This window comes from Aquarana catesbeiana, linkage group LG07 (assembly GCF_042186555.1).
Source record: "Aquarana catesbeiana isolate 2022-GZ linkage group LG07, ASM4218655v1, whole genome shotgun sequence".
Taxonomy (NCBI): domain Eukaryota; kingdom Metazoa; phylum Chordata; class Amphibia; order Anura; family Ranidae; genus Aquarana; species Aquarana catesbeiana.
In genome coordinates this window covers 193,682,201-193,698,695 of record NC_133330.1, presented here as the reverse complement: position 1 = coordinate 193,698,695, position 16,495 = coordinate 193,682,201, and the positions used below count along the sequence as shown (strand labels likewise).

Here is a 16,495-nt window from a genome sequence, read left to right as displayed (position 1 = left end):
TCTCCCAGTATTACATCCAGGACTGGGGGAGTATCCGACACCACTTCCAAACTTGGTATTTGTGTTTTTAATGCATGGCGAAGTTGCAAGTACTTAAAAGCCATCTGGTTAAGGAGTGTATATTCTTCCTTAAGCACTTGAAACTGCTTGAGTCTGGAGTCAGATAGCACCTGATGAATGTATATTATGCCATATGTAGCCCATACTGTCGAGTCTAAGAGGTGTTCTAACTCCGGGAGGTGTTTGTTAAACCATAGTGGGGTGTGGGTGTGAATTTTCCCAGTGTTTTGCTTTTTCAGCGTGGTTTCCCAAATTCTTTGATGATGGAGCAGCATTCCCATATTATACCTTGGGAATGTTTTTGTAATTTGTTTCCCTCTAAGGATAGCTTGAAGCGGAGTGAAAGCTGGGTGACCCGGTTTGTTACATACTCTATCCGTGGGGTTCTTTAAAACATGCCAAGCCAATTTGTGTCTGCCATTACCCCATACAAATGAGTTTAGAATGGCTTCCATTTGTTTAAAGATTTTTAAAGGGATATAGAGTGGGGCATGCCAAACCATATATAATATTTTGGGTAACAAAATCATTTTTATTATATTTATGCTCCCATCACCCCCAGTGGCAATCTGGACCATGTCTGGGTTTTGGACTTTATCAGGTCAAATAGGGGTGTAACATTTAGGTGTGTGTAGTCCGTCAAAGTCCTGGTGACCTCCACCCCCAGGTACTTAATTTTGGATACTCTGGGTAATGAAAGAGTTGGGTTTGTTTAAGGGGGGGGGGGGGGGGGGGAGATGTCCAATGGGAGAATTTGAGACTTGTCCCAGTTAATACGCAATCCAGAGTAGCTACCCATTTTTTCAATAATATCGAGTGCGGCCTGTAAGGACAGTCCTTGGTCTGCCAGATACAAATTTGTGTCATCAGCATATAAACCTATTTTATCTACAGTATGACCTTTTCTCAATCCCTTTATATTAGTGTCTGCTCTAATGGCAATTGCCAGTGGCTCCGCTGCCAGGGCATATAATAGGAGGGACAGAGGGCATCCCTGTCTTGTACCCCTTTCCAGAGGGAATTGCTCTGAAAGCCAGCCATTAACGAATACCCTCGCTTTAGGTGTCTGGTAAAGAAGCTTAACCCACTGCGTAAACTGTGGACCAAAGCCATAATTGTGTAGGCACTCCCATAGATACGGCCATTCTACGGAATCAAAGGCTTTGGCAGTGTCAAGTGCTACCACCACCCTGGTTCTGGAATTATCATGTTGAGCCTGAATGTTCATATATAATCTCCTAATGTTCATGGCAGTGTTTTTCCCTGGCATAAAGCCTGTTTGGTCAGAATGTATTAACGATAGTATAACTGTGTTCAATCAATTGGCCAGTATTTTAGCTAGTATCTTTATATCCACCTGTAGGAGTGATATAGGCCTATATGACTCAGGGTAATGGGGGTCCTTGCCTGGCTTAGGGAGTACAATTATCTGGGCCTCCTGCATGGATAAAGGGAGCGACTTTGTGTCAAATATAGATTGATAAAGATCCTTGAGTTTAGGGATGAGCGTTTCCGAATATGTTGCATAGAACTCCAGGGGAAGTCCATCTAGTCCAGGAGCTTTGGACTTGGCCAGTTGGGCAATCGCATTAGCAATATCCTGTGTAGTTATGGGTGCATCTAGTAATTTCACTTGTTCTGGTTTTAATCTAGAGAATTGGATAGTGTTTAAGTACGCCTGAAGTTCCGTTTGTGTATACGTTGTACGGGATTTATATAGATTTTTATAGGATTGTAAAAACTGGGATGCCACTTGAAAGGGGTCTGTAATACTATTTCCCCCATTGTCCCTTAGGGAGACTACTACCGGGGGCCTGTCATCTATGTGAGCTAGATAGGCTAATAACCTGCCTGCCCTCTCCCCCTGTTCATAAACTCTTTGTTTACAGAAAAATATACTTTGCTTGGCCTTTTCAGTACATAATTGTGTTACCATGCGGGACTGTAATTTTACCCTGTCTAGATTTTCAGGAGTGGGATTGGAGTTATAAATTGTTTCCAGCTCTTGTAGCTTGTCAGTTGTTAGTTGTAGTGTTAGATTGGATGATTGTTTTAGTCTGTTTATTCTGGTCTTAAGAATCCAACGAGCCTGTTCCTTAAAGTCATCCCAGAATGTGTTGAGGGAGGGTGGGATTCTAGGTCTATCCAGGAAGTATTTAATCTCTCTTTCAATGGAGTCATGGTCTGTAAGGGCTGACAACCAGTGGGGGTTCAATCTGCATGTGCGTATAGGGGGGGCATTCCCCAGAGATACTATCACCCAACATGGGGAATGATCTGATAACATCCTTGGTGCAATCCCTGACCCCGTGACTTTAGGGAGTAGAACCTGGGACACCAGTACAAAGTCTATTCTAGACATGGTATTATTGCTTGTGTAATGGCATGTATAGGCTTGGATTGTTGTGCCGCCACACATCTACTAAGGCAAACTCTGTCATGGTGCGAGATAGTCTGGTCTGCATGGGTGCACCCAGTGGATCCCCCATTTGTGTCGGTCGGTCAAGATATGGAGACATTGTCCTATTAAAGTCTCCCATCCAAATTGTTGGTATTGCCGGGTGTTGCGCTATAAACGCTAGGCCCTCTGTAACGACATCAGATCTATGGGGGGGGGATGTAGCTGGCTATGATTAGTAAGGGGGTTCCCCCAATAAGTGCATGTATAAAAATGTATCTACCCTGCCGGTCAGTTTCCAGAGCAATCAATTCAAATGGGGTGGATTTAGCCACTAACACTGTGACCCCCCTGGAGAAGTTTGTATGGGTGCTGTGATATGCCCATCCCACCCAAGGGCGCCTTAACGCTGCCTGCAAATGCCCAGTAACATGTGTCTCCACCATTGCAACAATAGCTGCCTTTTGTCTTTTAATAAATGTTAGTATAGCTGTACGTTTTTATCTCGCATACCTCGCACATTCCATGTCATAAATTTAATATCTATCCCGTTGGTCATGGCTTATTGGGGGTACATATACGGGCAGGGTAGCACATCCTATTAACACATATTTCCTATTCACTTTAAGAACATCTCTACAAATCACACAATAACCATATAATGTCGGGTTCCTTTTCCAACACAATAACTTGCGCACAACGGTGCAACATTTCCCAATGCTCTGATCTACTGATCTGGCATTTTCCTTCCCTCCCAGCTTTTCACCTCCCCAACTTGGTGAAAGCATGCTGTACCCATGAACCAGTGTTCGGATTTCCTTCCAGCCTTCCAAACTGACTGGAGGTGTTCTACTTAAACTAGCGACCCTTATATGAAATTACCCCCCACAGCAAAGAGGACAATTAGAAGAAAATGAAGGAGCCTGACATCTTCTGCCAATGGCAACAGTACTCACACTATCCGGTCATATATCCCATCATCCATCCGGGTGTCCGCGCCGGGCCAACCAGTGTGCTGCCGCCTTTGGGTCTTCAAAGAATAAGGCCTTGCCATCCTCCTCCACTCTGTCTGGCCGGGAACAGCATAGCATATTTAAGGTGTGCTACCCTGAGTCATCTTTTGACATCTTGGAACTGTGCACGTTTTCTTTGAACTTCATTAGAGAAGTCAGGGAACACCGCAACATGACCGTTGCCCAGAGTAATTTTACCTTTCTCTCTGGTCAGCCGCAGGATTTTGTCTCTATCTTTAAAGTTGAGGAACTTGGCGATGAAGGTCCTGGGGGGCTCCCACCGGTAGAGGTTTAGCTGGGATGCGGTGCGCCCGTTCCACTGCGAACACGACTGAGAAGGCTTCTCTTCCAAAATGTTGGATCAGGAGGGATTCCAAATATTCAGCAGGGTTGGTACCTTCAGCCTTTTCAGGTAAACCGATGAAACAGAGGTTGCATCGTCTTAAACGGTTCTCCATATCATCTTGGTGAGCGTGTAGTTGGTGGATCTGGCGCTGCAGGTCCTCCGTGGTGTGGCTCAGGGGATGCAGGATATCCTCCGCTGCTCCGATGCGTGTCTCAGCCTCGGTTACCCTGTCTTTTACCTTAGATAAGTCCTGACGCAGCAGGGATATGTCTATCTTGACCTCATCTATTTTGGCGGTGAGTGTCCCCTGCAGCATCGCTATGGCATCCAATACCTTAGCTGTGTCTGCACTTTGATGGTCCGTTGCTGAGTACGTGCCGTCGCCATCCTTGGCCTGCGGGTCCTGATGGCGGTATTTTGCTAACTTATCCACTGCCCCGGAAGTCCTTTTTGGCGGAGACATGCTTCCTCGCCGCTCTGGGATGTGTATCCTCAGGCCCTCCCCAGGTGGAGCAAGATGACCGCTGTTCCAGAAGTTAGGCTGGATCCAAGCTCCACTTCCTAGACAGTGACAGGCTGTGGGTATGGATATGCTACAGGTGCAGTTATTTGGAAGGCCCCCCAGGGTGGAGCAGATCGTAGCCCAAACAGGAAAGCCAGGGGAACAGACAGTGCCCACCGCTGGGTGTAGCAAGATGGCCGCCGCTCCGGGAGATAGGCCTAAGCCGCAGCCTTTCCTGGGGGCAACAGAGAGCTTGTGTACACAGCGATCAGGGCCCTAGGCAGACCGGAGGTGGCTCCAGGAGAGGGGGCGGTGCTAGGCCGCCGGGGAGGCCCAAAACTTCTATCTAGGCCGCCGCCGGGTGCAGCAAGATGGCCGCCGCTCCGGATACTAGGCTGAAGCCGCGACCTTTCCTAGTGGTGTTACCGGTCCGGAGGCTCTGGGCGGCGTTCCGGCGCTGCAGCAGGCTCCAGAGGCAGGGGAATATATGGATTTTAGCCCCAGATGCAGTTTACATGGTCGGATGGCTAGGATGATAGCAGGATGTTGAAATCGGAGTTTGGGTCAGCAGAGCTCTCTCCACCTGCGACCTACTCCATAGCTTCCCAGGTCACGCCGTTAGTACAGATCCTTGCTGGATTGGTCCGCTCCACATTTAAATTACCCGTATCTGAGTCAGTTAAAGAACCCTCTTCTTCTTTGGGTTCACTGAAGCCTCCTCAAACAACACATGCTTTTCCTGTTCATAATTTACTAGAAAAGCTCATTTATTCTGAGTGGGATCACCCAGATAAACTTTTTTTTCTGCCTAAAAAGTTTTCAACTTTTTATTCCATGGAAAAGTTTATAAAGATGTGGGGGATACCGGCTGTTGATGCCACCATTTCCTCCGTAAATAAAAGTCTGACTTGTCCTGTAGACAATGCTCAGATGCTCAGGGACCTTGTTGATAAAAAGATGGAATCCCTGTTGAAAAATATTTTCTCCTTAGCAGGTTCAGTAGCTCAACCTGCAGTGGCAGCAATCGGAGTCTGTCAATACTTGAGAGACCATGTTAAGCAGGTCCTCAAAGTTCTACCTGAACAGCAGGCCCAGGGGTTGGCTAACCTTCCAGCGGCCTTATGTTTTGCTGTTGACGCTATCAGAGATTCTATCATCCAAACCTCTCGTCTTTCACTTGGGTTGGTGCATATGCGTAGAATCTTATGGTTGAAAAATTGGTCAGCCGAAGCACCATGTAAGAAGCTTCTAACTGGATTTCCTTTTCGTGGTGCAAGGCTATTTGGAGAGTATTTGGACAATTATATCCATAGGATCTCTAGTGGGAAAAGCACTCTCTTACCTGTTAAGAAAAGGAGTAAGCGTCCCTCTTTCAAACGGGCTCTTTCCCCAGTGCCAAGAGCATCAGCCTCCAGGCAGTCACGACGGCCTCCTCCGTCAGGGTCAAGAAATAAATTTCAGAGTCGACCCCAGGGACAAAAGAAGTCCTGGGGGAAGAAGCCTACTAGACAAGACGCAAAAGCCTCTTTATGAAGAAGCGCCCCCGCTCGCTCGGGTGGGGGGAAGACTGCTACAGTTCTCAAAGCTCTGACAGGAGGATCTCCAGGACAGATGGGTAATCTCCACGGTAACTCTAGGTTACAAACTGGAGTTCCAAGAATTCCCCTCTCCTCGTTTCCTCAGTTCAAATGTCCCCAGAGATCCAGAGAAAAAGCAATCGCTCCTTCTAGCATTGGTGCGACTATTGTCGCAAAAAGTCATCGTGGTGGTTCCCACGGAAGAACAAGGATTGGGATTTTATTCCAACTTTTTTACGGTTCAAAAACCAAATGGAGATGTCAGACCCATCCTGGATCTAAAGGACCTAAATTGATTCCTAAGGATTCGATCCTTTCGCATGGAATCAATCCAGTCAGTAGTCTCCATCCTACAGGGAGGAGAATTTCTGGCATCAATAGACATCAGGGATGCGTATCTGCATGTACCCATTTTTCCTGCTCAAAAGTACTTGCGCTTCTAAATAGAAGGACGCCATTTTCAGTTTGTGGCCCTGCCTTTCGGGCTAGCCACTGCACCTCGAGTGTTTACAAAGATCTTGGCTCCTCCTCTGTCCAGATTAAGGGCTCAAGGTATAACTGCCATAGCATACCTAGACGACCTGCTCTTGATAGACCGGTCGGTAGCCTGTTTGAGCGGGAACTTGATGACCACAGTCAACTACCTGGAACACCTAGGTTGGATTCTCAACCTAGAAAAATCTTTCTTAAAACCAGTAAGAAGACTAGAGTACTTGGGCCTGGTCATAGATACAATCCAAGAGAAGGTATTTTACCTCAGGCAAAGATCAGTGCCTTAATAGAGCTGATTCAGGTAGTCGGGACCAAAAAGGGTCCTTCTGTCCGTCTTTGTATGAGGCTGCTGGGAAAGATGGTGGCTTCATTTGAAGCAGTTCCCTATGCTCAGTTTCACTCAAGACTGCTGCAACACAGTATCCTGTCTGCTTGGAACAAGAAGGTACAGGTATTAGATTTTCCGATGCACCATCTTGTGCAGTACGTCAGAGCCTCAGTTGGTGGTTAATTCCCGAAAGCCTGCAGAAGGGGAAATCCTTTTTACCGGTTACCTGGACGGTGGTAACAGCAGATGCCAGTCTTTCGGGTTGGGGGGCAGTTCTGGAACAGTCTGCGGTCCAGGGGGAATGGTCCGAAATCGAGAAGACCTCACCCATCAACATTGTGGAGATCCGTGCGGCATATCTAGCCCTAAGGGCCTGGGACTCTCAGGCTACAGGGTTTCCCTGTCAGGATCCAGTCCAACAATGCCACAGCAGTGGCCTATATCAATCATCAGGGAGGCACCAGGAGTCGTGCAGCTCAGAGAGAGGTGAACCAGATTTTAGTCTGGGCAGAAAAGCATGTGCCATGCATATCGGCAGTTTTCATTCCAGGGATAGAGAACTGGCAGGCGGAATATTTGAGTCGCCAACGGTTAGTCCCGGGGGAATGGTCTCTTCACCCCGATGTCTTTTGGGCCATATGCCAAAGATGGGGGATACCAGAGGTAGATCTCTTTGCGTCCAGGATCAACAACATGGTCGACAAGTTTGTGGCAAGAACAAGGGATCCTCTTGCATACGGGACAGATGCATTGGTGATTCCGTGGCATCAGTTTTCACTGATTTATGCGTTTCCTCCTATTATACTACTGCCACAGCTCCTTTGCAGGATCCGGCAGGAAAAGAAGTCGGTACTTCTGGTGGCCCCAGCGTGGCCCAGAAGAGCTTGGTATGCAGAGATAGTAAGAATGACAGTGGGTTCCCCGTGGACCCTACCGTTACGTCCAGACCTATTATCTCAAGGTCCAGTATTCCACCCTGCCTTACAAACGCTAAATTTGACAGTTTGGCTGTTGAGACCCACATTCTGAGGAGTCGTGGGCTTTCAGGTCCTGTGATCTCTACTTTAATCAATGCTAGGAAGCCAGCTTCCAGAGTGATTTATCATAGAGTTTGGAGGACTTATGTATCCTGGTGTGAAGCCAGGGGTTGGCATCCCAGAAAATATGTCACTGGTAGAATTTTTGACTTTCTACAAATAGGATTAGAGATGAAGCTGGCCTTGAGTACCATCAAGGGCCAGGTCTCGGCCTTATCAGTGTTATTTCAATGTCCACTTGCTTCTCGTTCCTTGGTCCGAAGTTTTATGCAAGGGGTGACGCGTCTTAATCCTCCAGTTAAAGCGCCCCTAAACCCCTGGGACTTGAATTTGGTTCTGTCGGTTTTACAAAAACAGCCTTTTGAGCCCATACGTCAGATTCCCTTGGTCTTATTGACAAGGAAGTTAATTTTCCTGGTAGCCATTTCTTCTGCTAGAAGAGTATCAGAGTTAGCAGCCCTTTCCTGTAAAGAGCCTTATTTGATCATGCATAAGGATAGAGTGGTATTGCGCCCTCATCCTAGCTTTCTACCGAAGGTGGTTTCAGATTTCCATCTAAACCAAGATATTGTTCTGCCTTCCTTTTTTCCAGATCCCTGTTCCTCGGAAGAAAGGTCACTACATTCTTTGGATGTAGTAAGGGCAGTCAGGACCTATCTGGAAGCAACTGCTCAAGTTCGCAAAACGGATGTTTTGTTCATACTACCAGAAGGTCCCAATAGAGGGCAGGCAGCGTCAAGGTCTACCCTTTCTAAATGGATTCGACAAATGATTATTCATTCTTACGGTTTGAAACAAAAAATTCCACCTTTTCAGGTCAAGGCACACTCCACAAGGGCAATTAGTGCCTCTTGGGCGGTGCGTCACCGGGCCTCTATGGCTCAAATCTGTAAGGCCGCAACCTGGTCTTCAGTCCATACATTCACCAGATTTTATCAGGTGGATGTGGGAAGGCATGAGGATATCGCCTTTGGGCGTAGTGTGCTGCAGGCAGCAGTATGAGGTCCTCAGGTCTGATTACACCCTAAGTGTGTGGTCCCCTCCCCTCAAATAGCATTGCTCTGGGACGTCCCATCAGTAATTACTGAGGCTCTGTGTCCCATGATGTACGAGAAAGAAAATAGGATTTTTTATAACAGCTTACCTGTAAAATCCTTTTCTTTTGATGTACATCACGGGACACAGAGGTCCCGCCCCTCTTCTAATACACTTATATTGCTTTGCTACAAAACTGAGGTATCCCTGTAAGGGGAGGGATTATATAGGGGGTTGAACTTCCTTTTTAGGGTGTGCCAGTGTCCAATCACCTAGTGATACCCTATATAACCCATCAGTAATTACTGTGCCCCGTGATGTACATCAAAAGAAAAGGATTTTAAAGGTAAGCTGATATAAAAAATCCTATTTTTTTTTTTTTTTTTAGAGGTTACCCATTGTATTAACTTTTGACTGATTTACTTTGTAGTGCAATAGAGCTGGGACAATTTGAAGAACCTGCAAGTGCTGGATCAAGGAAAAGTTCAGAGGTAACCACACATTCCATTCTGTAAAGTTCTGTGAAATTAGAGACTTGAATCAAAATTTGACCAGTTCAGCAGGGACGAGCTGTATTTTGATCCACGTATGGCCACTGTGGCTGTACAGAAGTCTGATGGAAAATTTTCTCTTGATCAGCACTTCTCGCTATAAATTGCAGCGCTGATCTGTGGATAAATCCCCCCACTTCCAGAATATGATGACACAGCAGGGAAGATTCCCCCATCCAGCTCGAATATGCGGATGGGGGAATTGGATCAGTCTTTTTTCGTTCAACATGCTGGTTGAATGAAAAAACTGACCCATCTATGACTGGCTTTAAATATGCTTGTGAGTAAATTTGAAACTGCTTTTTACACATTTGTAACATCAAGTGTGTTTTTTTTTTTTTTCTATTATTGTAATGATGCTGTCAATGCTCTTTAGGGGTACAAGCTACCCAGCTGTTATCATTATTTTTGCTTTAAGTCCCTGCCTTGATGAGAGCAGGCTGGAGAGGTGTCCTGATTCTCCTGATTTGGCTGCATGCCAAAGGCATTACTAATTACTGAAACAAGGATATGGATGACAGATTGGAGCAAGCAGCAGCAGCTTCAATATTTCTAACTAAGGTGTCTTGAACATAAAGGATGGTAACCCCAATGGAAATATACGAGCAGCAGATCCATTTTTTTTCTTGATTTGTTCCCTCAACTGCATTGTATTGTTTTAGCAACAGGCAGTAGCGGAAACATGAAATACTTTGTACTATTTTGGTGCACGTTTGGGGAATCCCCAGTTCTCTTAACAAGGCATGATGTCCCACAAACAGCTGAAAACTATATTCTTATTTACACATAAAGACAATATCAACTGTCAGTGGTAAATAACAGGTATGGATATGTAGTCATGTAATAATGGTACTGTCAAGCTATTTGAAAGTGAGCATAATTTGAACTGATCTGTAAGAGGGTAGAATTGTGAGATACACAAACTATAACAACTCATAGGTGCAATTACAACTACAGCTTTGGGAGGTTATATATAAAAGCGTGCAGAATACATTTCTGTGGATTAAACGCAGCAGGAGTATAAATAAAATAGACCCCTGATGTCCTAAAAAGTACCTGGCACCATCCATGTACTATGAGATGGAGTACCTTGAATAATAAAACATTTTTTTAAAAAATGTATACACAAGACCCCACACGCACAAGCATGCAGTGAGGATGCATGTAGGAATGTAAATTCCTTTTATGCAACAAATGCAGTATCCTCATAATTGCTACAGGTAGAATTTTTTTTTTTTTTTATGGCTATCATTTAGGTTTAATTTTAAAGTGATTAGTTAGGTTAAACATTAAAAAATATTCCTATTTACAATTTTAAAGTAGTATTATTATTTATTTATTTTCTGTTTTACAAGCGTACACGGTTTTAATTCTAGATATATTTGCTATTTACTAACTCAACGCAGTCTCGTCTTTTGTATTTAACCACTTCAGTACAGGGCACTTACACCCTTCCTGCCCAGACCAATTTTCAGCTTTTAGTGCTCTTGAACTTTGAATACCAGTTACTCAGCCATGCTACACTGTACCCAAACAAATTTTTTATTATTTTTTTTCACACAAATAGAGCTTTCTTTTGGTGGTATTTAATCACCACTGGGCTTTTTTATTTTTTGCGATCTAAGTGAAAAAAGAATGAAATTTTGCAAATAAGTGATTTTTGTTTATAAATTTGGGCCAAAATATATACTGCTACATATCTTTGATAAAAAGAACCAAAATAATGGATCTTATTTAGCCTGTGTGAAAGTTATGCTGGCCATACACTGTATGAAAAATTGGGAGAAATTCGGTCATTTGGCCAGTTCGTTCGTATTTCAGCAAGTTAATGGGCACAAAACCGGTAATCGTTGGGACGTTTTTGAGCTGAAAAACGAAGGACAAGTTTGGAAATTTTCTGCCGAATGAATGATAAATTGAAAGGTTAATGTGTTTCCGGTCTGAACTGTTTACACTAGGTATATGTAAAAAAAACGAACAAAAAATTGGTTCATTTATGTTCCCTTATGTCATTACATGATGGCACTATCATTTGCTCTCACTGCTGAATGTTCGCTTTTCGAAAAGGCGTTTGGCCGATTTTTCGTATAGTGTATGGCCAGCATTAGTCTACAAGCTATGGTGCAAATCATTAAAAATTGATCACACCTGATGCACTGATAGTCTCATTTCTTGAGGCACTGAAATGTCAGGACAGTAATTTTTTTTCCCACAATTCTTGGGGAAAATTAAGAAATGTGTGTTTTTTTTGTTTTTTTTCTCACAAAATTGTCATAAGTCATTTTTCACAGACCGCATATACATACTTCCAATTTCACCCCAAAATACATTCTGCTACATGTTGCAATACCACATGTGTGAGACACTTTCACAGCCTGGCCACATACAGAGCCCCAACATGCAGGGAGCACCCATCAGGCGTTCTAGGAGCATAAATTACACACATAATTTCCTAATGACCTATCGCAATTTTTGAAGGTTCTGGAGCACCAAGACAGTGGAATTGCCCACTAAATGACTCCATTTTGGAAGGCAAACACCCCAGCGTATATTCTATGAGGCGTGGCCTGCAGATAGGTACTCGGGTACTCTGTGCTGGAGACAGGTACTCAGGTACTCTGATGGTCTGCAGATAGGTACTTGGGTACTGTAATGAGCTGGAGACAGGTACTTGGGTACTCTGATGGTCTGCAGCTAGGTACTTGGGTACTGTAATGTGCTGGAGACAGGTACTTGGGTACTCTGGTCTGCAGATAGGTACTTGGGTACTCTGATGGTCTGCAGATAGGTAGTTGGGTACTGTAATGAGCTGGAGACAGGTACTTGGGTACTCTGATGGTCTGCAGATAGGTACTCTGGGCTGGGGACAGGTACTCTGATGGGCTGGTGACGGGTACTCTGATGGGCTGGTGACGGGTACTCTGATGGGCTGGTGACGGGTACTCTGATGGGCTGGTGACGGGTACTCTGATGGGCTGGTGACGGGTACTCTGATGGGCTGGTGACGGGTACTCTGATGGGCTGGTGACGGGTACTCTGATGGGCTGGTGACGGGTACTCTGATGGGCTGGTGACTGGTACTCGGGTACTCTGATGGGCTGGTGACTGGTACTCGGATACTCTGATGGGCTGGTGACAGGTACTCGGGTACTCTGATGGGCTGGTGACAGGTACTCGGGTACTCTGATGGGCTGGTGACAGGTACTCGGGTACTCTGATGGGCTGGTGACAGGTACTCGGGTACTCTGATGGGCTGGTGACGGGTACTCTGATGGGCTAGTGACAGGTACTCGGATACTCTGATGGGCTGGTGACAGGTACTCGGGTACTCTGATGGGCTGGTGACGGGTACTCTGATGGGCTAGTGACAGGTACTCGGATACTCTGATGGGCTGGTGACAGGTACTCGGATACTCTGATGGGCTGGTGACAGGTACTCTGATGGGCTGGTGACTGGTGCTCGGGTACTCTAATGGGTTGGTGACTGGTACTCTGATGGGCTGGTGACGGGTACTCGAGTACTCTGATGGGCTGGTGACGGGTACTCGGGTACTCTGATGGGCTGGTGACGGGTACTCGGGTACTCTGATGGGCTGGTGACGGGTACTCGGGTACTCTGATGGGCTGGTGACGGGTACTCGGGTACTCTGATGGGCTGGTGACGGGTACTCTGATGGGCTGGTGATGGGTAATCGGGTACTCTGATGGGCTGGTGACGGGTACTCGGGTACTCTGATGGGCTGGTGACGGGTACTCGGGTACTCTGATGGGCTGGTGACGGGTACTCTGATGGGCTGGTGACGGGTACTCGGGTACTCTGATGGGCTGGTGACTGGTACTCGGGTACTCTGATGGGCTGGTGACTGGTGCTCGGGTACTCTAATGGGTTGGTGACTGGTACTCTGATGGGCTGGTGACTGGTGCTCGGGTACTCTAATGGGTTGGTGACTGGTGCTCGGGTACTCTAATGGGTTGGTGACTGGTACTCTGATGGGCTGGTGACGGGTACTCTGATGGGCTGGTGACGGGTACTCTGATGGGCTGGTGACGGGTACTCTGATGGGCTGGTGACGGGTACTCTGATGGGCTGGTGACAGGTACTCTGATGGGTTGGTGACTGGTACTCTGATGGGCTGGTGACAGGTACTCGGGTACTCTGATGGGCTGGTGACAGGTACTCGGGTACTCTGATGGGCTGGTGACGGGTACTCGGGTACTCTGATGGGCTGGTGACGGGTACTCGGGTACTCTGATGGGCTGGTGACGGGTACTCGGGTACTCTGATGGGCTGGTGACGGGTACTCGGGTACTCTGATGGGCTGGTGACGGGTACTCGGGTACTCTGATGGGCTGGTGACGGGTACTCGGGTACTCTGATGGGCTGGTGACGGGTACTCGGGTACTCTGATGGGCTGGTGACGGGTACTCGGGTACTCTGGGCTGGTGACGGGTACTCGGGTACTCTGATGGGCTGGTGACGGGTACTCGGGTACTCTGATGGGCTGGTGACGGGTACTCGGGTACTCTGATGGGCTGGTGACGGGTACTCGGGTACTCTGATGGGCTGGTGACGGGTACTCGGGTACTCTGATGGGCTGGTGACGGGTACTCGGGTACTCTGATGGGCTGGTGACGGGTACTCGGGTACTCTGATGGGCTGGTGACGGGTACTCGGGTACTCTGATGGGCTGGTGACGGGTACTCGGGTACTCTGATGGGCTGGTGACGGGTACTCGGGTACTCTGATGGGCTGGTGACGGGTACTCGGGTACTCTGATGGGCTGGTGACGGGTACTCGGGTACTCTGATGGGCTGGTGACGGGTACTCGGGTACTCTGATGGGCTGGTGACGGGTAATCGGGTACTCTGATGGGCTGGTGATGGGTAATCGGGTACTCTGATGGGCTGGTGACGGGTACTCGGGTACTCTGATGGGCTGGTGACGGGTACTCAGGTACTCTGATGGGCTGGTGACGGGTACTCGGGTACTCTGATGGGCTGGTGACAGGTACTCGGGTACTCTGATGGGCTGGTGACGGGTACTCTGATGGGCTAGTGACAGGTACTCGGATACTCTGATGGGCTGGTAACAGGTACTCTGATGGGCTGGTGACTGGTGCTCGGGTACTCTAATGGGTTGGTGACTGGTACTCTGATGGGCTGGTGACAGGTACTCGGGTACTCTGATGGGCTGGTGACGGGTACTCGGGTACTCTGATGGGCTGGTGACAGCTACTCGGGTACTCTGATGGGCTGGTGACTGGTGCTCGGGTACTCTAATGGGTTGGTGACTGGTACTCTGATGGGCTGGTGACAGGTACTCGGGTACTCTGATGGGCTGGTGACGGGTACTCGGGTACTCTGATGGGCTGGTGACAGCTACTCGGGTACTCTGATGGGCTGGTGACGGGTACTCGGGTACTCTGATGGGCTGGTGACGGGTACTCGGGTACTCTGATGGGCTGGTGACGGGTACTCGGGTACTCTGATGGGCTGGTGACGGGTACTCGGGTACTCTGATGGGCTGGTGACGGGTACTCGGGTACTCTGATGGGCTGGTGACGGGTACTCGGGTACTCTGATGGGCTGTTGACAGGTACTCTGATGGGCTGGTGACTGGTGCTCGGGTACTCTAATGGGTTGGTGACTGGTACTCTGATGGGCTGGTGACAGGTACTCGGGTACTCTGATGGGCTGGTGACAGGTACTCGGATACTCTGATGGGCTGGTGACAGGTACTCGGGTACTCTGATGGGCTGGTGACAGGTACTCGGGTACTCTGATGGGCTGGTGACGGGTACTCTGATGGGCTAGTGACAGGTACTCGGATACTCTGATGGGCTGGTGACAGGTACTCTGATGGGCTGGTGACTGGTGCTCGGGTACTCTAATGGGTTGGTGACGGGTACTCGGGTACTCTGATGGGCTGGTGACGGGTACTCGGGTACTCTGATGGGCTGGTGACGGGTACTCGGGTACTCTGATGGGCTGGTGACGGGTACTCGGGTACTCTGATGGGCTGGTGACGGGTACTCGGGTACTCTGATGGGCTGGTGACGGGTACTCAGGTACTCTGATGGGCTGGTGACGGGTACTCAGGTACTCTGATGGGCTGACGGGTACTCGGGTACTCTGATGGGCTGGTGACGGGTACTCGGGTACTCTGATGGGCTGATGACGGGTACTCGGGTACTCTGATGGGCTGATGACGGGTACTCGGGTACTCTGATGGGCTGGTGACGGGTACTCGGGTACTCTGATGGGCTGGTGATGGGTACTCGGGTACTCTGATGGGCTGGTGACGGGTACTCGGGTACTCTGATGGGCTGGTGACGGGTACTCAGGTACTCTGATGGGCTGGTGACGGGTACTTGGGTACTCTGATGGGCTGGTGACGGGTACTCGGTTACTCTGATGGGCTGGTGACGGGTACTCGGGTACTCTGATGGGCTGGTGACGGGTACTCGGGTACTCTGATGTTCTGGTGACAGGTACTCTGATGGGCTGGTGACTGGTGCTCGGGTACTCTAATGGGTTGGTGACTGGTACTCTGATGGGCTGGTGACGGGTACTCGGGTACTCTGATGGGCTGGTGACGGGTACTCTGATGGGCTGGTGACAGGTACTCGGATGGGCTGGTGACGGGTACTCGGGTACTCTGATGGGCTGGTGACGGGTACTCGGGTACTCTGATGGGCTGGTGACGGGTACTCTGATGGGCTGGTGACGGGTACTCTGATGGGCTGGTGACGGGTACTCTGATGGGCTGGTGACAGGTACTCTGATGGGCTGGTGACGGGTACTCGGATGGGCTGGTGACGGGTACTCGGATGGGCTGGTGACGGGTACTCGGATGGGCTGGTGACGGGTACTCGGATGGGCTGGTGACGGGTACTCTGATGGGCTGGTGACGGGTACTCTGATGGGCTGGTGACGGGTACTCTGATGGGCTGGTGACGGGTATTCTGATGGGCTGGTGACGGGTATTCTGATGGGCTGGTGACGGGTACTCGGATGGGCTGGTGACGGGTACTCGGGTACTCTGATGGGCTGGTGACGGGTACTCGGGTACTCTGATGGGCTGGTGACGGGTACTCGGGTACTCTGATGGGCTGGTGACGGGTACTCGGGTACTCTGATGGGCTGGTGACGGGTA

At 48.5% G+C, this 16,495-nt stretch overlaps 1 protein-coding gene across 1 annotated transcript in view; it reads left to right on the top strand.

Annotated features, from left to right (window-relative positions):
- WDR47 (WD repeat domain 47) overlaps positions 1–16,495 on the top strand; it is a 271,732-nt gene that overhangs the window by 193,497 nt on the left and 61,740 nt on the right. Inside the window, exon 9 of the mRNA XM_073592940.1 lies at positions 9,219–9,279. Coding sequence (XP_073449041.1) covers positions 9,219–9,279 — 61 coding nt within the window. The remainder of the gene's footprint in view (positions 1–9,218; positions 9,280–16,495) is intronic.